Source organism: Lepidothrix coronata, unplaced genomic scaffold (genome assembly GCF_001604755.1).
Source record: "Lepidothrix coronata isolate B3197 unplaced genomic scaffold, Lepidothrix_coronata-1.0 Scaffold145, whole genome shotgun sequence".
NCBI lineage: Eukaryota > Metazoa > Chordata > Aves > Passeriformes > Pipridae > Lepidothrix > Lepidothrix coronata.
The window spans coordinates 939,599-967,104 of NW_016690325.1; the positions used below are offsets into that span (position 1 = coordinate 939,599).

A 27,506-nucleotide genomic window follows, 5' to 3' on the forward strand; every position below is an offset into this window, starting at 1 on the left:
TAGCAAAGTCCAACATAAATACTAGTAATCTGGTTAGGATCTACAACTGCAGCCTTTGCCATGGGATTTTCCACATTTGCAGACACTAAACAGAAAGGAGTGGAAGATGACAAAATCCCACTTCTCAGAAATATGCATTCCCAGGACAAACCATAACAGATGATACACTGCTAAACCAGGATTAACAAATTTGAATGGCCTTCATGAAACTGAACGATTTTTCTCCATCCAGAGAAATTCAAATAGGTATCTCCTCAGAGATCCTCCTTTTTAAAAAGATGACACCATGGCAAAAATAATGTGAGGGCCAGCTCCTTTCACCTGAGGGAACTTGAACCTTCCACTCACTTCCAGTGTGCTCTAACCACCAGATCTTTCTGGAAAATGAACTGGAGGTGAAGACAGAAGGGAATTTGCCACCTGTCCTTTCAATGCCAGATTATTGCGCCATGAGCAGTGAAAACCATCCCAGCAGCAGCAGCAGCACTGGTGTAACCCCGAGCTCCTGGATGCCCAAGGAATTGCTTCAAGGTCTGAACATTAAATCTGTATTTCTGTAGTCCCAAATTAGTTGGGATTTAAGGTGTCTGGATTTGCCTGAAAGTTGCTGTCTGTGTCTCAAGTCTTTAACAGCAACTGAGCAGGCAATGTGAGCACTTTGTGGGCGGAAAAGCTCCTGGTCAGAAATCCCCCCTTACCTTTAGCCACTGTTCTGCCTGCTCTTTGCTCTGCACTGCCAGAACCAGGGCATCCGCTCCTTGGTGTGAGATTTTCAGTTCATGCTTCTTCTTTTTGCTGTCTTTGGGAATATAGGTGATACTGCAGTCATTCAGGAGCAGCTCCATCTGGGGCTGCTGGTCCTTGGAACTTTTGTAACACTAAATAAATATAAGGAAAGTTCAAAAGTTAGCTATTCCCTTTCTGAACCTTGCAGGAAAGCTTTTATTATATAGAAATGCTATTTTTTAATTTCTAATATTTTTTACACACCCCATTACCACATACCAGAGAGTTCACCCAAAGCCAACTTTGCATTTCTTCTTCTCATCCACTCTGTAAAGCAAAATTACTTCCAGACTGACAATAATTGCAGGACAGGTACAACATATGGAGAGCATTAAGCATCTCTCCCTTACCCTTATGACTCAACCTTGACTCTGATCAGGTAGGAAGAGGGTGATTTAGGATATCTGTTCACATGTAGCAGCAGAATAAACTTGTACAGTTAACGACTTTAAAGACCAGATGTTTACCCTGCCCTCCAGCAACAGACCAGCATATGAAGGCAAATCTACATCAGTGCCTACATGCTGCAGTTGCAAAGCCACTGGCATATGCCTTACTCAGCTGTTCATTTTCTTGAGATAAGTAAAAAAAATAGTCATGGTGCAGAAAGTAGGCAAAGTCAGACTTTTTCAGCCAATACAGTTTAATAGTACCTGCACAAAACTGCATAAGTTTCCAGGTTAGTTTACTTCATAAGCCCCTGGCTTAAAGTATGTAACTCATGGGATGTTTTTTTCCTCATTAGTAAATGCTGTCCATGAAGAGCCATTTCATACTGGATCACTGATGACTGATGACCTGCTCTATGTTTGAACTGGTGAAGGTGAAGGGTTCCTCTTTACATCACTTGTCCTACAGACCCAATCTCTATTCCCACCTTTCAACACACATCAGTACAGCTGAGGTTCCCAAAGCTGTTGTAGTGCCAGACTGCAGAACAATGTTTAAGTCTGGATATGAATCCAGTTATATATTTATGTAAATTGGGGTTTCATTCATACAAATAAGCACTAAGGCTAAAAGAAATCTGCTAATAAAGAGGTATCTGATCATCAAGAAGACTAATTAGTATACACAGAATAGCTGAGTATAAATGTGAACAGAGAAAAGCACACAAATTTTTGCATATCTGGGGCAGTATTCACGTCATGATGCAACTGTCTGGAAGACAGTAGCTGTTAAAAGAATGTTATAAACACTACAACTTGGGCTGACCAAATACAGACACTCTAACTAGCCTCTGCAGATCACTGACAATTCTCCTTCCCTCTCCAAAGCTCATTACATCAAAGTTTCTCCACTTTGGTCACAGATTTTAAGTTTGTAACATCTAAAAAATATTAAGTCTTCAAGCTATGAAATCCTGAAGATATACATTAGTCACTTTAAGAATCAATAAACAGCATATAATTCCTTTTATATTAATCTAAATATTTTATTTATAATTATATATTGCTAAAACTGAAGTATGTATATATTAAAGGACTTTAAGTGAAAAATGATTCCCTACTAAAAGTTATTTCTAATGTCTAATGCTAATTAAAATATTTTTGTTTCATGATGACAGCTGCATTTATGATACAACCAATTACTAATCCCTAAGAACATGTATTTGTTTTACTTGCATATCTCATAAGTTAAATGTCCAAGTCCTCCTTCAAACAATAAACCAAATTGTGTAACTTGGTTGTTAGACTCCTATTGTGATTTTTATTTTCTTAATCCCCATTACAGAATTACTGAAAGACGATCCCCATAAGGAAAAAATAAGCTTTTCAGACCACACATGTGGCTAAAGGAAATGAAAATATAAAAAATAACATATTTTTATATAGAACAAAAAAATGTAACTGTAGAAGAAATATTGTGTGACTTCAGGGAAAAATCTGTTTCTTTGACTCTTTCTTTTTTTCAAGCTATTATCAGATGGTCCTGAAATATGATATGATACTGATATATGGTGATAAAAATGGGGACTAGGGATAATGGTACTATGGGAATATAATAAAAGCTGAATCAGAATGAACATTTTTTTCAAAATTTAAGTAGAGCAGGATATAAAAATTAAATCTTCATAACCACAGATAACTAGCAAATTTGTTCCAACTATATTTTCAGGTATCTCTTACCTCTATTTCATATCCTGTTATTTTCTATACTGCCATAAGTACAAATGTACTTGGAAAGTGAACACACCTAAGCTTTGTAGAACCTAAGAGGTTCTACAGAAGATGTTCTATCACCTGTTAATCAGCTTTTAATGTTTGGGATATTGCAGTAATTGTTAGTTATGCAATTAGTTACAACAGTTGGAAGCACCAAATCAGAAGGCAGGGAGTGCCTAAGACCCCAACTTACTCATTAATATAAGCATTAGTTTGCCCATAATGACAGACAGTAAGTGTTTCCCTCGCTTAGGTTCTCTTTTCAGAAAACAAGAAGACATCTATGAGCAGATAATTTATGGAATCTTTTACTGGTGCCTCCAATCAGAAAGAAATGTAACAGATTTGCTTAAGGAATAAATACATCCACTTGTTTCTTTCCTTTCTATAATGCAGCTGTGCATCATGTGAATACTGCATCTGTAATTACTGCAGAACAGATGGCAAAGGTTTAGTTTAAAGTGTATACATTACCACAGCATATGCTGCCAAGTGAATTCTCAGTCTAACAAGGGACTTTTCTCTCCAGCAGTCTGATTCAACAGTTCACACACAAAGCTCCCTATGAGATTTTTTGTCCGCAGGGAATGGAAGATTGGATTTACAGTTTCAGCAAATTTTTTTTCCAAATAAATATTTTAGAAGATAATATGCCAGACTTTCTTTCCAGTATCAGGGAACTGCCTGGGTTTAAGTGAAATAAAAATCGAAGTTCTAAGTGGCTAAATAATACACTTATAATTTCAGTGTTTCTCTGCTTCTTGGATAAATCATGACTGAACTCTTTGGTAAGGTTACTGTAGACTTGGCCACTGTTTGCAGAATCTATTCCAAAAATCAGATTCCTGTAAAAATAAATACATCAACTAAAAGGTACAAAGAAAATATAGCTAGCTAAAAATAAAAATTACCAGTAGTTTGTTTTCTTTGATAACACACAGTAGTTTGGTCCATTGCCCAAAACGTTTCTTTCTAAGAAGGAAGGCACAGATTTTGGCATCCTTCACCAGATCCATAGAGGCTTCCTCAGAAGGCCACTGATGTCTCATTTTCTTCCCCTTTCCATCCTCCTCCTCTTCATCGTAGGATTCGTAAGAGCTGCTCATAGCATCTGAGTCATAATCTTTAAGAGAAGTGTAAAAGTATTAGCTTAAAACAATTAGCCATGAAGTAACTGAAATAACTGAAAACCTCAAGAAGGTTCAAGTTAAGTTAAGGCTTTTGAAAGTCAGCCATGAACAAATTACTGTTTCACTGCTTAGTAGTATCAATATATTAAGTTAATTGAATAAGAGATGCTGTTCCATTATGAAACTTTATAGAAGACCCATACAAACACCTTGTGAATTTTAACTGAAAGAATAAGCTGGGAATACATAGCTAAAATTCCAGATAGTGTTTTATTATCTTCAAAATACTATTTGACAGATACCTTCATTTTTTGTAATTCTTTCACAGAAAAACATTTTCATCTTGCCTTAGGACAGTACATCAGGAAACAAACACTCCATATGGTAAAGGTCATAAGAGTACATTATGGGGCAATATCTACCTATCATAACATTTCATACAATTCTCAAATACAGCACCTGCACTGATACAATTAACATTCAATAGGTAATGCTTTCTTGAACTACAGATGCTGCTGGAGTTAAAGGCATTGTGCAAAAACTGTTTTGTTCTGCGCTTAGCCTAAGCAGCTAAATCCTGCTCCAAGTTTGGTGATGCAATAGCAAGCTTCCATTTTAATCAAACAATCTCCCTTCAGGCCTTTCATTTTCAACAATGCAGACAGATCTAGCAGTACGCTCAACTACCAAGCCATTGTGCCATCATCACTGAACTCTCTCTTCCACCATCCATACTTATTTGTTTATGTGGGTATATGTATTTAATATACCTTAGATACAGCAGATAGATACCTTCAGATACAGCAAGCCTGTTATCCACTAGCACACGTTCCCATGGAGGAAAATTGACTGGAACATTTTTAAGACTGAAATTTCATTTAAACATTTCAAGTAGACTTTGATATATTTTTTTAGCTAGAAGGTGGAAGAAATTCTCCCCTTTGCTTCAGCTAGGTAATTAGGACCCAACTGGAATGCAGGAAGGAAAGACTGGGAAGAGGACAAGAGTGGATTGCTGGAAAGCTCATTCTGCATCAGTTCCTCCCTACATGCACAGTCAGAATGGGACATACTCAGACCTCTCATCTCTAAATTAAGACTAGACATTCTGATGCAATTTGTGTTTTCACAAAAGTGTACGAAACAGTACGTGTTCATTCAAAAATGAAATGAAAATAAAACTTGAAGCTCTGAAAGCTTTTCTTTTTTTTTAATTTAATTGCTGTCTTCTGGTCAATTTTGCTATGGAGTGTTTGGTTTGGGGCAGCTCCATATGGGCAAGTGGTAAAAGCCTCAGATGATTATCAATGGGAAAACACTACAATTTTTCACTTGCTTTACAAAAATCAAAAGGAGGATAGAAAAATTTAGGGCAGATGTTTAAACTGACAAATTTGGAAATGTTATTCCAGAGTATTTATTTTTGCAGATTTCTTTAAAAGAATGTATAAGATCTGGTAGAACTTGCTGCTTCACCCATCTCTTTCTCTTTCTTCCCCATGAAGCAGGAAAAAAGCCCAAACAAAAACCCACCAAAACCAAAAGCAAACCAAAACATTTTCCCTGCTCGAACTTCTTTCAGAGCAGTTTTCCACAAACTTTTTCATACTGAAACTTCAGGAAACACTTGAGAGATCATTAACTGCTTGCAAACACACAGTAGCATGCCAGCCTGTTGGAAGCAGAGACAGAATGATTCATGTGGAGCTACCAAATACAAAGATGTAAGGTCTAGTTATTAAATCAGCATCTTCAAGAAGGTCTTCTTCCAGAGGCATAGGCTGTGGGACAAGCTGCCATGACCTACAGTTGCCATCTCTCTGGGAACTTTTTCAATGCCTGCTTTTCCCTTTTGAGAAAAAGTAATACTTAGGTGCCCATAACCTCCTTGTCCTTTCTTCATTTTCAGTCGTGTTCTTTGTTGGGGCTATGTCACTGTCACAATGTTCACTTTGATCTTTGGTCCCTTTCTACAACGCTCTTTTACCTCATTTGTGATTTTGTTCTAGTTTTGGCAAAAATATTATTCTGACAGATTTTTTTTTTTAGGTAAGAAGCAGAAGTAAGAAGTTACTACTCATATGTTGAGATATGGAAATACCACTCTGGTGGCATATTTTCTGTATTTATAAAGAGATTTTTTTTCTCCAAAATTAAGAAACTACCTTTTCAATGTAAGAGTGTCTAGGGGTTAATTTTCATCAGATGAAGTTGAAACATGACTGTACAGGGGGGATAATCTTCAAGTATAGTCTTCCCAAGAGAGTGGAGCTGGGTCATTTCTCTACATTCTGAATACACATTGAAAAAGAGAAGTTTGCATGACAGTATCAAAGACTTTTCTATCAGAGCACTGCATTTTTAAGTGCATCAATCAAAACTATGAAAAATGGAATCTGTTTTAGCACACTGTTTTTCCTCCCTCTTTAGAACATGATTTAAATTATTCATATTGCAGAAAAGAGTGTTTCACCTCAGATAAAATTACAGGTCTTCCCTTTGCCATATATCAAAAAGTTGGTTTTCTTCTGGCCATAAACCCCATGCAACAATCTTGCCTTCTTTCCAGCAGATTTACTGGGTTAAATCATTGCTTTTTCCTCACAACATTGAACCCTATGATTTATTTTCCTACAGTAAGTTTTACTAGTTTCAAAAAAAGTGTATGTAGGAAGTGCTGATTGGGACTTGACAGTAGAAACTGAAATTCTGCATGTTAAATACCCTACAGGTATTTCCTATGTGGCTCAAAAGCATTCCAAGTGCAGATTTCCTGTTAGCCATAAGCTGTATGCTCAGCAGAGGGACTCTGCTGGCACAGCAGTTGCAGGTTCAGCCAAATCTCTGTTTATAGGAGGATGAAAGCCAACAGGGGCTTCTGAGACTCCCATCCTCACACAGTCTAACAGGATCTCTGGGGACCTGTTGCCATATCCTGCCCATTAACCACTCCTCATGTTTCTCTTCTCGTTGATTTGTGGGACTCTTGGCCAGACGAAGAGCTTGTTGTGTGACTCACACCAGGAAGGATGCCCACCTTGGAGTACTCGTATCATCCCTGCTGAAACTTGGCTGCTCTTTACCACATTCTGTTTCTACTGCTTGTTTCTCCGAAGTGCTCCATCATATTCAAAACAAGTCTTCCGGGCTCTGAGACACAAACTAGCATGTTCAGGAAAAGTGAAAAAAGTCTCTCCAAAATAAAGTGGATTTATTAAATCTACTAAAGTCTCAGAGAGTCAGAATGCACTGACATACAGTTCCAATCTACTGTTATTTGCATCTTTAGCAACTTCTCATTACTCTAACTTCTTTTGACATTGGCTTTTCGTCTTTATGTTCAAAATTTTCTGCTGCTAAGGGGTGAAAATCACTGTAGATTTTCACATTTGTAGTAGCATATTTCTAAGACTAGTCTGTAATCATTTGATTTTAATACAGAGAAAGAGAGTTATCAGACAAGTCATATACATGCAAGTGTTTGTTCACAAACCGATTACAGGGACTTGGGGAAGATACGGATATTTCATTTTCATGACATATTCTGCAATTTTCTTCAGTTCTTGTTTGCCTTTACAGGTAAGACACAAGGTATGTTTGTCTCCTTGCTATTAATCACATTACAACAATATTCTATAAGAATATTTACTTAAGGTAATGATGTCTGTCCCAGCAGCTGTTTAACAGTTTATTCTTGCACTTTTTATACATCTAGCACTTTTTTTTTGTCTTCTTCATCTCAAATAGTCTGAACAGCTATTGTTACATCTTTTAAGACAGTGCTTTAGTGACTTATTTTAATTACCATACAACTGGATTTAGTGGAAGTTTCGCATGAGTGGAGATGTGTTGCTAATGGCACATTGAATTTAAAAGTAAATTCATTACCAATGAAGAGAGGAAATACTTTTAACACAAATTAACAGAGAGGACAAAGAAGTTCAGAACATAAGAAAATAACAGTGAAATCTCAGCAGGTGAGATGCTGACTCACACTAACACATCTTTAAGTGTCTTGATATACAGACTTGAATTATGGAATTATTGATGAACTATTCAGGCTGCTATCCTGAGTATTTTTATGCATTTGGATGGTTAAGTATAATAAGAAATTAGTTTCATATTTTGCCTTGTTTTTCCCTAGGCAATCCTTTAGCAGTGCAATTAACATTTGCACTATTCATATTTTTCTGCCTGAGCATAGATCTTGTTTAATGACAAATGACAAATCAGAAGCTGACTGGATTACCCCACAGTATTTCAAGGGAGAAAATGAAGAGACGAGCGATTCTGGTGCTCTTCAAAGTCTGTATGTTCTTTCATTTGCTTTCCAGGACATGAAACTCTTTCTTACCTTGAATTTCTTAGGTTAGTTAAGAGCTGCTAGATAACTTCAGTTTATGTAGTGTACAGATGAATAACATTTTAGTCTTAAGGTGACTCCTATGCATGTTTTGTTCTGGTTCATTCACTTGTTCTGGTTCAAATAATTAAAATGGCTATAAAACGGGGGAAGATAATCCTTTAATCTTTGGGCCACAGAAAATAATGATTAGTAATAAATCAGCCCTACACAAGTAATAAATTACCCCAGCCAATAGAAAAGCAGCAAAAAGAATAATCTTTGCCATTTTTATGGTACATAACGCTGTGCAATGCTCATTTCAGCGTTTCATCACTGTGGTCTCAGCACAGCTCCACTTAAGTGCATAGGCCTTTGGGTAAGTATTTGGACATGAAAAAGAGCATTTGGGTGTGGCAAAAGGATGTTCTGGTGGTCAGCTGGAGGCAGCCCTCTGCCTAGTGCATTAAATGAGTATTCATGAACATACTCTCATGTGCATCACACTTGGCTTGTGGGAGCAAGCCAGAATGACCAATTTATCCCTTTCCACAATGTGTCATCAGAATACTGCAAATCACATCTTTTCAGTAATTCCTTTTTTCTTTTTATTTGTCTATTTTAGCAAGCAATTCAGTGCAAAAGAGGCACAGCAGTAGATGTGCAGATCAGCATCAGTTTCTGAGATCTCTGCATTCAGTTTAGAGATCAGTTTAGAGAGGTTTAGAGATCAGTTTAGAGAGGTTTACTCTGGACAATACTTAACTCTGGACTCCTGGTCCAATGCCCCCACCATGTTTGTGGTTCAAAGCAGTTCAAAAGACTAGTGGCTAATTTGGACCCTCTGTCTCCAAAGGTTGCTGAAATCTGTTTTCTGTGCACCTAACTTGAGCTCCACATTTAGTTTCCTCTAAGCAGAGCCTGGTTCGTGCACATCAAAACAGTTCTGCAAACCAAACCAATGCATGGCCAGTGAGGATAACCAGCACTGGCCCCAAATCAAAGCAATGCTCATGACACATCACCACAGCACTAACGGAAATGTAGTTGTCAAACTCTAAAAAAAGTCAAAGGACACTGGATTGCTCAGAAACTGATCTGAAAATATCTTACTCACTGGAAGTGATGTACTCAGGAGCCTTCCCCGGACTAAGTGGCACTGCCTCTTCGTAATAGCCTTCAGGAAGGGAAGATGTTGGCAGTGGTGGAGGCCCGTTATCTGGTGGCTAAATGAACAAAACAAAAGTGATTACAGACCAATAAGGTGTTAAATTAAACATGGTCAGAACATCTGCTCATGATCTGTGCCAATGCAACCAGCCTTATAAACCCTGCTCTTGTGACTATTTCATATGTTAACTATCTCTAACAGCAAGGCTCTGGAGGGCTGAATCAGGTATCCTTTGAATACTGTGTGTTCTGCGGGGTAGCATCTTTTAGAAGAGAAACGAGTTGAATCTCAAGTTCTTCATATGTTGTTATAATTAAACAATAATAAGTTGAGGTTGAGATCTGAAGCAATAGAGCGACTTAATTACAATTCAAAACCTACTGATACATTTTTAAATGTACCATAATTGTCAAGACTTTTACCTCTACTCGTGATAAGGAAGGAGAACTTTCCTGCATGTCCTCCAACTGAGGAGAGGTTTATATCTCCTTTGGAGATATAAACACTGTAGGATCCTACTTGTCATTGCTAAGGATGGCAAAATCAAGATAACAGCTACATTAAAAGATTTCTCTCTACAAGAAGCACTAAGTGGTAAAAAATGCTGAAAAGATACAGTTCTCTATTTAAGAACTGGAAATCTAAAGGGTCTATGTAAGAAAGAGACTTCTGTGCATAGATCATTTTACAGTGTTAAGGCTTATTTATTAGTATTTTACACCTAAAATAATTCATATTACAGCAGCAAACAGCAGTTTGGTTGGACAATTTAGAAAAGTTGAATAGCCTGAGATGGCAGAGACCAAGGACAGAAAATTTAAACCATATTTTCATGATAGGGTTTTTTTCAATAACAAATCAATTCTTAATATACACAGTAACTTTTATAATGTTATTTCTACATAGTGAAAACTGAGCTACAAACAAAGAAAAGTTTGAAACATCAAGAAGCTATTGCATGATAAAATAAATATGTCAAATACCAGGTCAAATTCTAAGATGCTTCTTTTCTAAATATAAACCTGTTTTAAATTTAAAACTGACCAACTGCTGGTTTGTTGATATAGTAGCAAAGTAAATTTAGTACTCTGTGACTTCTTCCATATGACTTTACTGTTCTATTTTCTTAACAAATACCAAAACAACTGTATTTTAGAGAACTCATTCATATTTGCCACAGGTTTTTAGTTTCATATTTACATATTAGATAAAATACTGAAGGCTTTTTTTCAGCACCAGTGGTTTATTGCATGATTACAAAAATTTAACTTGCAAGCAGAGTCTCATTTCTGCTGTAACACTTCTTCAATCCACCTTTCTCCTTTTTCATGTGATGACAGAGATGCAATGGTGTTTGTCTGCATTGGACTGATCCAGTCTAAATTAAGGGAACGAACAGAGATACCAAAGTAAGAAAGCAGTCAGGGTGGGCTTTGCTTATGGTCAGATACAGACACTTCTGGACTGCAACTCAGATGAACTGACCAGTCTAGCAGAGCCTTTTTCCACCTCATACAGACGAGGCCACAGTGACTCCTTGTTTGCTACAGACCTCAAGTTACCTGGGAGTAACCTGAGCTTTAATAACATGTGGCATTAGCTGCACTGAAATTACTTCTCTGGGCACTTTCAGGGCTGGATTCATCTTTGCGTATTTCAAAGCTAGACATCTCCAAATCTCATTACTGATTACACAGCTACGCCAGACACCTCATTCTTTAACAACATCAGCAAGATGAGTTCCACCCTCAGTGTGCTCTGCAGTTAAATTCATATCGAGTAGGTTATTCCACCTTGCAGGTGCTTGTGTATTCCCAGTGTGTATGAAGTCAGGGAGCTAGTGACTAAACCTGCCCTTCAGCTCATCCAGCGTGGGCTTCCCTTTGCGCACCAAGTAAAACCAGAAACCTTTTCAGGAACAATCAATTGATTCATGACTGAACACAGAAATTCTTGGTCAGATTGAAATTTACACTAATGCTACTTCCCTATCAAATGATATAGCCCACTTATGTCACAGTCAATTACAGATTGCAGATGGCAATTACTGTTATCTACAATGTGAACCAAATGAGTTTTCTTCACAGACCAGCTTTGTTAGAGAAATTATCTGTCAAAGAAGAAAAATAATGAAAAAATGTGACTTCTAGTGTAGTGCCCCTTTAACTTTGCTGAAAAAAAATCAAATTGCCAATCTCTAAATCATCACAAAATACATTAGTCTTTCAAGGTTGGCTGCTGCTGAGAAACAGGCATAAGGGACATTACTAATTATTACATGTTCATTAATGTTGGAAAATTTACAGCAATTATGAATTACTCTGCACACATCACTTCTGCACGGCCTGAACTGCTAGACACAAGTGGGAGAACTGCCTCCAAGGAGTTCAGCTTTTCTCCAGTGAGTTGGGATTACAATTTGTTCCTAGGGCAGTGTAGATTCATACGCTCCTTTTATTAGACAGAAAAATTAGTATCTTGGTCTAGCCTTAAACCATTTTTACCATCAGGTGTATATACAATATATGAAATTCCTATCATTATTAAATCTCATTCACCCAGGAAATACCTGTCCCAAGTCATTCCAATTTTGACTTGACATAGCACTGAGGTTTCAAAGCTGTATTTTATCCAGGAACAAATAAGAGGTTCCAATAAAGATTGGGGAAAAAAAAATCCTTGTTTTTAGACAAAATGTTATTCAGAAAGAAAGAAAAAAGGAAATGAAACACAAATGGTGCTTGTCTGATTTCGACCCTGCTGGAGCACCAGTTACTTCATACAGCTGGGGCGGGCTGGGCTGTGCAGCCAACGTCAACACAGATGGAATCCATTCCTGAATTAACCAGGCCCTCCTCTCTGAAATGCATTTTGCAGTGCTTGCCATAACAAAGTTGAAAACAATTATAAAAAAGATTCATTTTTGGGGGGGAAAAAAAGGGGGCGAAACAGAAACATCCAACATTAAATACTTTCTGATAAAAGCAAGGCTGCTTTAATACTGAAAAGAATTAAATTGATTAAATACAAAATAAAAATATTCATAACTGTACCATAAACAACTACATCTTTTGGGAGCTATGGAATACATGAGTTTGAGCACCAAGATATGTAAAAAGTATATGTGTGCATTCTGGCATTAGTTACTGATATTTATAGTGCTTTAATTTTTTTGCTATTGCTAGTTGCACTGTTTAATTCTTTCAACTTGGCAATTTTTAGTGGAAAATTCTGATGAAGTTATGAACTGAAATAAGTCTTTATTCAGTAACTTTTCAATAGTTTACCTGAAAAAATAAAAAGGCCATAAACCCCACAAAACTATTTACATATTCTATAAAAGGATTAGATCTCAGAAAACACTAGAACATGTGTAGCTTGAGTGGTATCAGGAGGAAAGACCTGGCAACCTGCAAAGAAGGCATTAGCATAAATTTCTACTTTCTTTTTTCTTTTTTACGACAGGCAACAGGGAAGAAAACTGGAGAATGTTGCCTCTCAAGGCAAATAACCTTGGTCCATCACAGGAATAAGAACTGAGTTAGAAAATATATCGCAATTACTTTTATCTCCTTGGAGGAAAAGGGACAAAGACAAGCGATACGTTGTTTCCCAGAATAATAACAGTAATACTGAAAAAATACTGATGAAGATGTTTGTCAGGTCCTGGGTTTGAGACCAAATAAGAGATACTTTAACTGAAACTAAGTGGATGAGGTGATCATTACGCTACAGAGTTGAGATGTCTGATTAAAGACTGGATGGTGCACAGGATGCCCAATTTCGGTTTACAGGATGGATTGTTGAGAGAAGGAAACAAAATATCTCCAAATAATAAGCAATATTTAACTGGATGGTAAAACTCATTATCCTACTAGACTCTGAAAAGGACTTATATGGACATATTAATTTAATGGCATATTATGATCTTCCCCTCCACTTGCCCACCTGTATTCCACAGACCACAAATAAACTCTTTCATTCTTTATCCTAAGAGATATTTCCTTCTCTATCCTACTCTATTTCCTTCTTCTGTCCAAGGGTACCAAGCATGATAGACAGTAACTTTTTTTTAGGGATAGTCTAGCTGATATCTGCTGACAATATGGAAAGCAGTCTGAAAGACAGAGAAAAATAAATGCCAGTATACAGAGGCCTGAGGATATAAAATCACTTTGTACCCCAATGAAGACTTACACTCTGTAGTAAATAGAAACACCTCACTTTATGCAATGATTTAGGATGTGGGGATTTCCAGAGCAAAGCAGTGAGTTAAGCAGGGCCTGTTAGTACACCTGTGATGGCAAAGACTGCCAGCAACCCAAGTGCCACTCTCGCATGTGTGTTATTAGATCTACCACCAGTTTGGATCCAGCCAAACTGTGGAGCCAGCTGCTACGTAACTGAAGGCAGCATATGAGACTGGAAAAGTGGTCACACACTGGTGATGTACAATAAAGCTGCTCAGGAGCCAGCAGGCAAATTTGGGCTGTCAAGAAGAAACTTTGACACATGCACATGCCATTCACTGTGGAGGAAGCTCAGACCTGACATCTCTACAACCTCACTGCAACTTCAGCCTAGAGAGGGAAGAGCACTCACACCTTTACGGTCCCTAATTCCACATGTGGAGAAAATGGATATTCATAAAACAAGATCAATCAACAAACTGAGCAGCAATACAATTCACAAAACTGCTGAGCGTACATTTCAACCAGGCTTTGTTGTAACAGTGTAAGGGTTGGAAACTGGGCATTCGTACTTGCCACACATTTGCTATGAAAGCCTTTAGCTAAACTCAAAATTGCTAAGGCACTTAAGAGAAATCACTGTTTATTGCTAGAAGATCAGGACCTGGATGGACCTTGTATTTATTCAGGACAAAAGAGCTGACTGTATAGCATAAGACCATATTGAGCCATGCAATATTAGCCCGAGTGTACATAAGCAGAAGCTGGAAAGAATTCTGCATTTGACTTCTGATTCATATATTAAGGTTATTAATTCCTGGAGCCTACAAAACTGGGAGTCAAATAATGCGAAGGAAGTCTAACAACTTATCTTTTCAGCTTCTGAGCACAAAAGACAGCAAACCAGACAGCCAGCTGCAAAACTCAGCTTTTTGGAACAAAGTAACCCTGCCAGTCCCACCACAAGACAGGTAACAGGGCTGCATGATGGGCTGTTGGTGTCGTCCCACCTGACCACCTCTGCCTGTACGTGCAATTACAGCACACACCTCCACAACACCAGAGCTACCAGGATAAAAACCAAAAGGAACTCCCCAAGAAAACAACAGCCAAGGTCAGATACGATGGGAGGCCCAGCAACCCCCAGCAATCCTATGAAGAGCTGAACTGGTCACTCACCAGCTCCTACTGCAGTGCTGAACAGATGGGGGCAAGGTGGAATCACCAATCAAAGTGATTACCACATTACCAATTTGAGGACAAGTATAAGCACAAGTGGAACTTCTCCTTTGGGTGTGATCCTGAACAGTGACTTGAGCAGGTTTAAGGCTAAGAACAGAAGGTACACACTTGGTATGCTGTTCTCCAGGGAGTGGAGGTACATCTGACACAGTCTAAGAGCATGTCTGCTGACTTGGGGGTGAATGCCTAATTAAAGATATAATTGCAAAAATGCTTAGTATGTAGAGTATAGTAACTGCAAACAGATCACAGCCTCAGAAAGCACAGCCTCATGATGGGAAAGGGATCTGAACAGACTTGCTTGCATTAAAGAATGAATCAGGGCGACCTACGGCTCCACAGTTTGATCTGAAGATTGTCTGGAGAGCATTTACACAGGAACCTCAGCAGGAACTGAGTTACAGTTTCACAAAATACAACACATCTGCTCAGATACCCAAATAACCCCTTTACTTAAGAAAACGGAGGGTAAAGATGGCAGTGAAGAGGACCAAAAGGAAATAGTAAGAAAACAACATAATATATGAACTGAGCAGAGAACCCATTTGGTTACTGAATCTCTCTACTGGCACTGTCACTCTGTGCCCAGATATAAATTGTCTCAGTTCTTGCTACTGTATGTAATTACATTTGAGATATTAAATAAAACCAAAAAGACTGGAACATGGAACGAACCACTAGGAAAGGACAGGTAATTGGAAAGAGTTACACCCAAACTCTGTGGAAGACTGGAATGGAAATAAACTCCAGACTCCACTGAAGCAACAGAAGATCTAACAAAACAATTAAAAGTGAAAGAGAATGAGCCAGAAACAAAAACAAGGTATTTCTGTATCATTCAGAATTTATAATAAAAGATTATTACACAGCCAGTTGGAAGGATCACTCAGACAAAATAATACAGTTGACTCATGTCAAGCAAAGGGTCTGTGTGTAGCAAGAAATGAAATGGGCTTTAATTAATGCTAGGAAACACTTTCATACATATTACATGAGAAAGATGAATCTGAATTTTAAGTAGCATGGGGCTCTCAGTCAGAGATGTTTATTGTAAGTGAGCTCAAAGAAGTGTCTGTATTCCCCAGCAAAAACAAAATCACCTTCCTCTTCCAGGAGTTAATAAGCTCATCCAAGTACATGACATGACAGTGAGGACAAGACAAGCAGTACAATGACAAAAGTGCAGGCAACACTTTTTCCACTGGAAGAATATTGTCTAAGGGCCTGAGCACTGCATCAAATAAAAACAAGAGGAGACTTGGAACTCACTGACCTAACTCCTTTCCCATGTGTTTGTGTACAGAACATTAATGAGCATGGTGAGGAAAGCAAATAGTCTGGTCCCCAACTGTCAACAAGGAGGGTGTTTTAAGGACAGGTATAGCATAGAAACAAGAAATGAAAAACCTGAAGCCAGAAGTGTGAGCATGTTAAGAAAAAATGGTGGGACAATATCCTATAAAATCTGTGGCATTGATAATCTGATAGTTTTCTTATATGAAGGTCAAAGATCATCAGTATCTAGTTAAAAAAAAAAAGTATATACAGCTTCACGGTGATTATAAAAAGAACTTGGTACAGAAGTTCAATCCTACTCTAACTCATCCAGTTTAAATGTAAATTCCAACTCAGAGAGAGAGATAGACCAGCTCATTCTGGCAGCTAAGACATAAAATATGGTGATATGTATTACTATAAAGGTATACCATAAATTAATTGAGAAGGAAATTGCTTTAACGAAAACTTTTCTGTGATACAGTTTGCAAACATGAAATAAATCATCAACAATAATGCACCAACCTCACCCATGGAAAATGGGAATGACAATTACAGTGTACTGCAAGATATGGCTAACGCAAAAAAGAGGCAATATACATTTCTTTATCTTTATTCCTTATGCAATCATATATGATGGCTGAAACTATTCCACAGTTGCAGTGTGCCCAGGTGGCCAAGAAGGCCGAGGATGTTTAGATTGGATATCAGGAGAAATTTCTTCACCAGAAGGGTTGTCAAGCACTGAAACAGGTTGCCCGGGGAAGTGGTGAAGTCACCACCCCTGGAGGTATTTAAAGAGGTATGGATGTGGCACTTAGGGACATGGTTTAGTGGTAGCTTTAGGTAAAAAGTTGAACTCAACAACCTTAAAGGTCAACCTAAATGATTCTGATTCTATGTCCAGAAAACTGTTGTTCTGGTCACTTGTGATTGAAGTACATGATCCACACAGCACGTGCACTGATATTGTTCGCTCAAATTACACCGGAGCTCAAAATGAAACTGATGGAGTCACAGAATCACAGAATCAAACAGGTTGGGAAAGACCTCTCAGATCATCGAGTCCAACCCATGACCCAACACCACTCTGACAACTAGACCATGGCAATAAGTGCCACATCCACTCTCTTCTGCCTCCCTGGGCAGCCCATTCCAAAGTCTTATCATTCTCTCTGTAAAGAATTTCTTTCTAATGTCTAACCTAAACTTTCCCCAGCACAGCTTAAGACCGTGCCCTCTCGTCCTACTGCTGGTTGCCTGGGAGAAGAGACCAACAGCCACCCTGCTCCAACCTCCTTTCAGGTAACTGTAGAGAGCAATAAGGTCTATCTTATACACAATGGAGCAAAATAAAATCTTTGAGAGGAATATGATTGTGATTACAAATGATATCGGAAGCACAGGTACCATGATAAGGGGAAAAAAAACTACTTAAACGCAAGGACAAAGACTAGCAGTGATGGAATGGGATGGTGGAACAACTTTTCAAACTGAAATAGTGGGTTAAAGAAACCCAAATGCCAGTAAATAGATTTTAATAAGTTTCTGAAAGGGTTAATATTTTATCATTGTCTGCAGTAAGAGTGACTGCAGTGAATAATCAAAAAGGCCTCTTTACTTGTTCCTTCATTATGGAAGAACTTGTTGAGACATGTTTAAACTGAAGTTACAGCCAGCTCTGAATTAAACAAATGGATATTTGTTGAATTTATTTTCGTGGCTTTTGAAACTTCTTTAAGGAAAGAACTTGAAGACTAATACTGTCTTAAGATCATCTTTAAAGAAGTACAGAGAATAACAACTGCTTTTCAGTATTAGAAGAAAAAGCTGGATGAAACAAAGATTCCTAAGTACCCACCTGGCACATGGACTCCTTGCTTTTGTTATGGCACTTTCCTCACTGCACACTTTAGAAGAAGCTCTAAGACTGGCACTTTTTTGGATGCTGTGCAAAGAATGATTAATGTAATTGGTGATCTTTCACCTCAAAAATTCTTTTGATTTCCACATGATTTTTTTTCTTCTCCAAGGACACAGTCTCCTTTCAGCATTTTCTAATAAGTATCTAAGAGTATACCTGACAGTCAGCCAAAAAAGGGAGGCTGTCAAATCTCTTCTCCACAATAGGAAACCCATTTATATGAAGCACTCCTACGGAGTAACTGTGTACTGTGCAAGAATGGGTTGGAGGAAGATGACCCATCCTTTTGATTCATATCTGCAGGGTTCTGGCATTTTGCTGAACACGTGTTGCAGTTAAATAATTATTAAATTGTTAATATTCCAAGAAAAACAAAACATATACTCAATTTTACTGTGAAAATCATGCAAAATAGCTAAGTGTGCTGTTTGTGTTTGATTTTGTTGGACTGCACAGTGCAATGAAATCACCAACTGTCAGATGTAATATGACAACCAAATGCTTGGAGGCTAGAAGTATTCTGTCACTGTCATGCTGTGGATAATTTATGCCAGTAATCCTCAGGCACATCTGAACAGCAGGACACACCGGATATTATCCTACTGCCTCAGTGGAAAATGTACTTCAAGGCCACTTGTGATAGTGCAATGATGGGATCCCAGGTGTTAAACCACCAGAAGCACTTTGATTTATGCACAGAGCCTTGGCTCAGTTATTCCTCCAAACCCATCATCTAACACTGCTTCTTGCCTGTCAAGAGCAGTGAAATGCCATAAAAGTAGCTGCTGACATGGAGAAGGATGAAGCAGGCTAAAGACACAGCCTTCCAATTAAGCAGATTCAAGAGGGGAGAAGTGATGGGACTATTTCAAACACAGTAACCTGCTCCTCTGCTGCTGACCCAAACAAAGCTTCCCAGCTGCTGGCACTGTATCTGTGCTAGCAAGCAGACAATAATGCACCCAGGCAAGTGGTGCCTCAGTTCTGCAGCAGGACTTGGTGTTGCCCTTAAGCTTCACATCATTTATCAACAGCCTTTACTTCGCGGGTCACCCAAAAAAGCTGTATGCACAGACTAAAGCAAGGGAGGATTTGTGCTTTCTCTGCCTAACAGAAAGTCTGCTAGACCAGATGTAGCCAAACCAAAGAGAATTACTAAGAGGCTGAGTGCTTGGTGATTTCCTTCATTCAAGTATATCTAAGGTCCAACTTTGTCCCTCAATTTTAAGATCGGTTCCAAAGCCCATTGAGTCCAGGAAAACTCTCTGGGCTTTAATGGGTTTTAGTAACTGGAGACTTCATTTAAACTATTAACAGCATGTCTCTAAATAAAATGAATTTTATACTCTTTGTTCTTGAACTGATGAATAACAAAACTGATACAAGATTTGGCCTGAGCAAATATGCAGGTCTATTTACAGATTTACAAAGGAAAACTTGCACTGCACCTGCCCACATATAATTTTAACTCCTGGCACTACTTTAAGGAGTATTGAATTCCTTCCCACCCACACATCTTTACATAAGTAGAAGCTTAAACACCAACTCAGACTAAACATTTTTGAATGCAGAAACCCTTGAGTGACACAAAGAGAAACAGTGGTGTAAATGAAACTTTAATTTTCATGACACTCAATAACTGATGGGCTTAAAACACAGATTTTAAATAGTGTGTAGTTTATTTGAAGCTATTGATTCCCACTTTCAGTGAATTCCTATGCTCCAGCAGTACACTGTGTTTTCATTGGAGGCTAAGACCATCACTAGATTTTATTTAGCAGAAAAAAACTTTCTGTCCTGAATGGCTGGCAAAAGGAGGTGCCATACACCATGACTTTCAACTTGCCAGTTCAACTTGCTGTGAAGACAGGCAACCTGAAGCAGATTATCCTAGCCTCTGGTGGGCCAAGGGAGTTTCTACCACTTGACTATGAAAGCATGGTCTACGAAAAGTGGCTAGGAAAGGTGGCTCAGTATTTGTGTCACTGAGCAACGCAATTATGTACAGTTTTTATGGAGACTGGCATCAGCTACAAATTTTTAGGAGTCCATTGATTTGGAGTGGGTTGAAAATCACCATGCAGGAGCAGTAATGGAAAGGAAAATTAGATCTTGGCCACTGTCACTAATGTCTTGTGTATAAAAAGAAAGATAATATGACAGTCTCTAATCATATCCCATATTAATAATGAGGGTTTAAAAAAGAAGCAAAGTTCCAAAAAACAGCTAATGATCAATGTCATTGTATCAATGTGACTTCATGAGAAGAATTCAAAGAGTCATACTGGGGTTTGAGCTTGCCCCAGTGTTGAAAGGACAAAAAGCTGATGGTTTTGTCTCTCCCTTCTGACTCCACCTGGTCTTTTGCAGGACAGCAGCAGCCTGTCATCTTTTTCACAAATTACAATGTGCTACTATCTCAAAATAGCACCACTCGTAACCTGTATTTGGATATTGCAAGACAATGAGAGGCTTGGGACATCTCCTGGCTCCGGAAAGGGAGATGAAACTCACCACTGCCTAACAGCACCAAGAGAATTGCAGAAAATTTGGCAAAAATCAGCTTCTGACACTATGGAAAAAGCAGCTGAGCTTGATGAATTCACTCAGGTGAAAGCATCTGCAGTGTTACAGGCAGATCAGAAGGCAAGGCCATGTTCAAACTCTACTCTGCCAGGCTCAAAATGGGAAGACCACACTACAGACTGGCCAGCTCTAACTGTGTCAACTTCCACAGTAATTCCCACAGTATCTCAGAGAAATATTTTTGTTACTCAAAAGTCCAAACTGAACTACTGCAAAAAACAGAGTTGACCTCCTGGATCTAATTCATACTTCACACCATTTCACTTTCTGCAGCTGTACCAACTTTAAGGGAATTTACACATTAGTGTATGAGAAAGGAAAAGTACTTCAGTCATCTTTAGAAAAACAACTTGAGTCTTCAGAGCCAAACTGAACCTACATAAATATGAAAGAATGAGGATTTCAACTGGCTTCAGTTTATGAAGGTAGTACCTGAAGTCTACATTTCAAAGGCACATGCATTTTGCATAATTTTCATGCCCAAACACCTTCCCTTGTAATTTATGCAATATGTATCTTGAATTAAAGAAAAATAATCAGTTTCTGGCACTGTTAACCATGAAATAGATTCTCCAAGTTTCACTGCATATTAATAAGACCACTTTTGCATCCATTAGATATATGCATAATTGTTTTACAGCATCCCTTTTAGTTGAATTTTGCTGCAATATATATGCCAACGCTGGATATTAAGGTTTCTAGCATAAACATTTCCTTCCTATATTGATTTCAGCATATCTCATTACATTATGTAGAACGAAAATTTAGAGGAAAAAAACTTGTTCAGGTCACAAACCAAAAACCAGTAGTGCTTAGGGAGAAACCAAGGTCAAGGTATTCCACACAATACATGTTTGTTGTGTTTTTTCACTTTGTTCTGCAGCACATAGCATGTAACGAAAGGCTGGCCAGGAGTTCAACCTGATAAATTAGTTCTTGTGTTCATAAGATGCTATTGGCTTTTACATCTCTTAAAACCAGGCATAAATGTGATAATATAAAACCACATTAAAATGAACCAGAACATCAGCCGTCCAGTTGTTCTGGCCCTGAAAGCTGTGTCTGTGCTTCCTGCTGTAGCCAATGAACGTGAGTCTCCAGGATCATCCTTATGACCACGTACAAAACTTTCCATGGAAGAATAAAGAGATGGATACTTTATCAGTATTAGGGCGAAGATCATGTTCATCTTTTAACAGGCTAACCCATGATTTGCTTATGCTCCTCTAAAAAAAAATAATGCTGAAAATGTTTTCTTCATCCTATCTAACGTAAAGTCAGTAAGAGAGAAGCATTAAAACTTGTTTATAGTTCGTTCTATAACAAGACAGCTGCTCAGCTGGAAGACTGAATTATAGATCTCGATCAGTGTCTTTGCTATAAACATCTCTAAGAGCATGTGCATCTACTTGTTCTGCCGGGAATTTCATATACAGAGAGTGGGCAGAAAGGGCACTAAAGACTTTACTTAGAAAAAAAAAGGAAGCTTTTTTCCTTCGTTTTAAAACTCTGCACCTTCATTTTTCAGCTATCAAGGGGGAGTATTCCCATGAGGCTTGCTCCAGGAAATGTTATTAATAGAATTTTAAGAAACTGTCTGGGACCTGTGGGCTTGGCCAGGCCAACCTCCAACATACAACGGGTCAACCTCTGAAGTCAAGGTTATGTTGCTCAGGCTTTTGTCACTTTAACTTTGAAAATCTCCAAAGATTGCAATTCCAGTCTTTGCCAGTTACCTATTCCCAGCCTTATTTCACCATAGGGATTTTTTGCCTTCTCTTCTGCAAGTTGAACTGAATTCCCTCAACCAAAGTAGAGGTGAGAGGAATAATCATTTCCCTGGACTTGCAGGCTCCTTCCCCTTGCAACCATTTCTGTTAGTGCTTACCACAAATACATTCTCTCTTGTATATATTTATATAATTAAATATAATACTCACCAGCCACTGCTGAGGTATTTCTGGCAGAGGCATTTGAGGAGGTGCTGGCAAACTGTTGGCAACTTCTTGTTTCTGTACATGTTCTTTTATTTCTAAACCTGCAGAAGAGCAACAAACATCACTTAACACTTTCGTAGATGCGTATGGGATATCTTTTCCACATGTGGATCCCATGTCTGACTGTCACACACTGAAATCTGGCACACAGTGCTGATCATAGCCTACCTCCCAAGCATGGTTACTGAGGCAGGACTGAAAGAATGCTGGGAATTCAGGAATTTAATCAAGCAGAACAAACACATACTTACTCTATATGATAATGACATATATGCTGTTTGGATCAACAAATGCCAGACACAGAATAAAATTACAGGAAATCATTCTGAACTGCACATCCATCTCAAACTGAAAGACTTGAACAAGATTCAAACACGTTGCCAGGCACATACGACACAGATAAAACCACTTATTGGGGGAAGATACCACACTCAAAAACATCGCAGTGGCACCATACAGTGAATAAACACAGTCAGCCTGTGGGCAGTACGTGACTGGCTGCCTTTCGTCAGCAGAGACGGACAACAGTTGTTCCCACGGCACATTTTGGATGGGCAAAGTCCTCACAAAGAAATGAGCCCCAAACTATCTTACATACCTAAAGAGTGGGGAAGAGGGTAGAAGAACAGACCCTGCCTGCCTGCCGCTTTCCTGGAAGCAATGGTGACAGCTATTTGGCCAAGCCCACAGTGCCCATGTCCCCTGGGCTCCCTGCTGCCACCACCATCTCTGATCATGAGGCTGTGGTGACAGTCTGCCCAACTCCTAAGAGATGCAGGATGCTGTGACACCCCAACCTGGAGCACTACTGGGGGGACATTGCCCTAACCAACTCACTATTAACAGAACTCACACTGAGTATGTTTTCTCACCATTTTCTTCTTTTTTTTTTTATAACCTCATTGTTTTCCAGGTGAATTTGAAAAGGGAAAAGGACCTGAATGTAAAAGCTGCTTTGACAATCCTTTGTATCACTGTTCCATCTCCTTCACAGGGGAAAAAAGGAGTGACCTGCTTGTTCTGGGTTTTGGCGCAATAATTTAAATCATAGCTGAATTCACTTCATAGGAACATGATATTGTTTACTTTTCTAAATATCAAAAGGAGATTAGGGAGCATCTCCTCAATGTTCTGGCAAAAATTCAGTCCATTGATTGTACCCTCCTTAAACCTAGACTGAACTTAGTTCCCAGTGTTTAGTTGCATTTTTAAAATATATATTTACATAAGTCAAATGAACGTCTTTCAGTCAAGATCATATAATTCTCAAAAATTCAATGATGAAATGTTTCCTGTTATAATACCCCAGTCCACTGGTAGTGAAGTCATGGATTGAAAAACAACACTGATAAGTTAAACTTGCTCTAAAGACTACAAATTCTTCTTTTTTTCCTACAAATCAAGACAGGGATTAGTCTTGGGAAACATTTTTTTTTCCCAGTATTTTTTTTTCCTTTCACTTGTTCCTCTTTACGTAGGATGAATCTATATTACAACTGCCATCCTTATCCAAGTCTCCCGTGTTTTTCCTAACAACCAGAAGTCACACATGAAGGGGTTTTTACAAAAAAAGCCCCAAATTATTCCAAGTGAATACTATTGACTCTGTAAAACAATTTCCCCCCATTTTTAATCTATGTGTGTTTAATCAAGAAGCTGGTCTAATATTTAATTTCTTTTACCGACTTACACAGTAAAGGGAGCACTAAAGGTTTAGGGCATCAAGACCCTTTAAGGAAAACAGGCAGTGTTGGCAGTCATATTAAATGACTAAATCCAGCAACAGTTCTTACTCCAAAATAAACTCTTTGTGTCTTTGTTTTTTAGAAGAAAGTCTGAGTTTTAGAAGGAAATGCCAAGTGTTTTCTTCAGAACTACAATCCACTGGGCATGCCAAGGCTGAGAAAGAAAAATGAAGTTTATAGTTTTGCCAGCTACTCAGAGTAACCACTGGTTTGGACGCAGGGCAGGTTGAGGCCAGGCAGCTACAACCTGAAGAACACATCTGCCTGGCCCAGTTTTCTCTGCTTGACAGATATTAAATGAAGAAAACAGTGTGCATTTGGGGGAGATGGAACAAAACAAGGCAAAAGATTTCTAAAGAATTCCCCAAGTAAGAACTTAGTTTCAAGTGTTTTACTAAAATCCAAGCAGCTCATTACAATAATTTACACACCTTTACAAAGAAAAACATAATTGTTCATTTCCAGATATTCTAAAGAAGCCAGCCACTTCCCAGTTCCCCAGATCCTTCATTACCATTCCCTATTGATCTTACATGGTTTTCTACAGCAATCAAAAAATCCTATTGGATTCACCCAGTTGAATTTTGCAAATGCAACTGAAGGGTCTGATCGCAGCATAGTCCTCAGGCCTCTTAAACTGTGCCAGCAACCCAAGAGCTCTCGTGGAGTTGTGTGGGTGGAGTAAAACAATATTTTGAAAAACAGACTCCAAATGATAGTTCATCTTAGTTACAGTGTACTGTGGGTTTATGCATCCTTTATTGCTTTTAATTTTAATGAAGAGATGAATAGTTTCAAAGGGATAGGAGTACTGAATGTTACAACTGATAAAAAAAGCAGCAGGGTCTGCTCCAGTAAAGTACATGACTCCCTGGGTAGTTTCACAAACACTTGAAGCCAGGATGTGATGGCAGAGCTCCCAAGAAGGCAGTTCCTCTCCTTCCCTGCCTTGTTCCTGTCCCTGCACCAACCTCTCCTTCGAGCCAGCATAAGCATGTGTGTGGCCTTAGGTTGAACCAGACCAGAGAAGCGACACTGGTTAGGACTAAAGCATTAAAAAAAAAGAAAAGAAAAGGAAATAATGCTTGTGCTAGCAGAAAGTTAGCACAGAAAGGAAGAAGCAATACAAGAGTAGCCTGGGGAGAGAAACGGGATGCTTTTTTAGAGGACATCCTGACTTAAATTCTATTTAAACTGCAATTCCATAAACTAGAGTTTATAGACATATAAAGCATAGTCCTATGATCTCTTGCTCAACTGAACTATGGGATTTCCTTAATTCTAGTTTGAACCAGAGCATATCTTTTAGAAAAATATTCCATCTTGATAAGATGCCAGCAATGGCATGCAGAACTTGCTAAGTTCTTCCATTAGTTCATAGCTTCAATGCTCAAAACATGTGCTTTATTTCCACTTTGAAAGAAACATCCAGCCATTGCACTTACTGTTGTGTAAGTCTAAAAATTTATTCTCAGTCATTCCTTTTCTACATAAAGATTGATTATGACACCTCATTTTGGATAATTTGAAGGCATATTTCTGGATCCTTTTACAACTTTTACAACTTTTCTTTGAAATGTCTAAATTTTATCTCCTTGAATGTAGGCACTAGAAGTGCATAAAATGTTCCAATAGAAACTGCACTGAGTAAAGCCCTACCACTAAATACATGGATCTCCTATGGATCCTGCTAACAGATGGATCCTGTAATCGGATGTAACGGATCTTGTTAAAGATCCTGAAATAGGCTTTAAAATATAAATGGTAGGTGCTGAATAGTGGAAAGCTATGGTCCTGGGGTCTTTTTATCTGTTACCACATCTAGAGACGTAACCTGAACACACCTAGGGAGGTGCCCTGGTACAGAGAAATTGATATTCATACAGTTAAAACTGAACTGTCTATATGGAGCAGATCTTTGCCTCATCTGACTCCCACATCATGCCTAGGAACTCACGCAGGAGACAAGTCAGGTCAGGCCAAACCCATACTAAAGATCACTCCATAATTTAACAGCATAAATAATTGCATTATAAGAGAATGGAAACATACTCAGCACTGTGAGGTGCAGGGTTTTTTTGTCCTGGAACACCATACACAATCCCAAAATAAAAACGATACGACAACCCTTCCCTGTGTTTTCAAAGTTGGCAGCAGAATGTTGTCTGACTTCCTGAAGAAGTAAATGTTTTTCTTAATAAATCTAGTTGAAAAGATTGCAAGAATAACATGCAGTGTCAGATCAGCATTGTTGAGGTTATTTTTGAACTCCAGTAAAATACAGCTGTTTCTAAACATATCAAATTGCAGGTTCTCACCTACAGATTTTGGTCTTTAGGAGTTGGATGTATTTTGGTCGGCCTTTGGAGCATGAAGGCTCCTTCCACAATAAAAAAAATTGGTATTCACCTCCTTCTCTCTGTAGTAAAGTAAAAATAGCAATAGGTCTTTAAGAATGTCAAAACAGAAAGGAGGACAATAACTACTTTCAAGTTGATCTCCTTTTACTTGAATCCCGTGGCAAAAATTATTTCTTTACTGAAAGGGAGAAACACTGCATCAAACAAATCGTATTTTTCTAGCATCAGAGAAGAAACAAATCATGAGAAATACAGCTGCTCACAATGTTGCTTTTCTGCAACAAACTCTGGTATTTTTCAAAAAATCTAAACTGAGGGTTTACACCGACAGTAATTCTGTCAAATCTAGCAGAGACAGAGCTCTTACAGCCCAGATGTCACTTCATAAAGAAAGGTGGTGTAAAAAATATAAGAGTACTGTTAGAAAAAACACTGAGGACTGTTCTTCATACAAGCTCTGTGGAAAGGTTCCTGTACACAGTGAACACTTCTATTGCAATCTGTTCCATAATCTTGATAAAGACAAAAGCGATTGTGCAATCAAAATGGTTTTAGACAGGAAGAAAAGGAGAAAGTGAGTCTAACTGCAAAAT

At 38.4% G+C, this 27,506-nt stretch overlaps 1 protein-coding gene across 5 annotated transcripts in view; it reads right to left on the reverse strand.

Moving 5' to 3' along the window:
- The window catches only part of AFAP1 (actin filament associated protein 1), a 117,154-nt gene that overhangs the window by 38,263 nt on the left and 51,385 nt on the right, over positions 1-27,506 (reverse strand). For all 5 annotated transcript variants that reach the window (XM_017828062.1, XM_017828059.1, XM_017828060.1 and 2 more), the window contains 4 exons: positions 22,752-22,849; positions 9,541-9,649; positions 3,863-4,074; positions 699-878 (listed from right to left, as the gene is read on the reverse strand). In XM_017828062.1, coding sequence (XP_017683551.1) covers positions 699-878; positions 3,863-4,074; positions 9,541-9,649; positions 22,752-22,849 — 599 coding nt within the window. The remainder of the gene's footprint in view (positions 1-698; positions 879-3,862; positions 4,075-9,540; positions 9,650-22,751; positions 22,850-27,506) is intronic.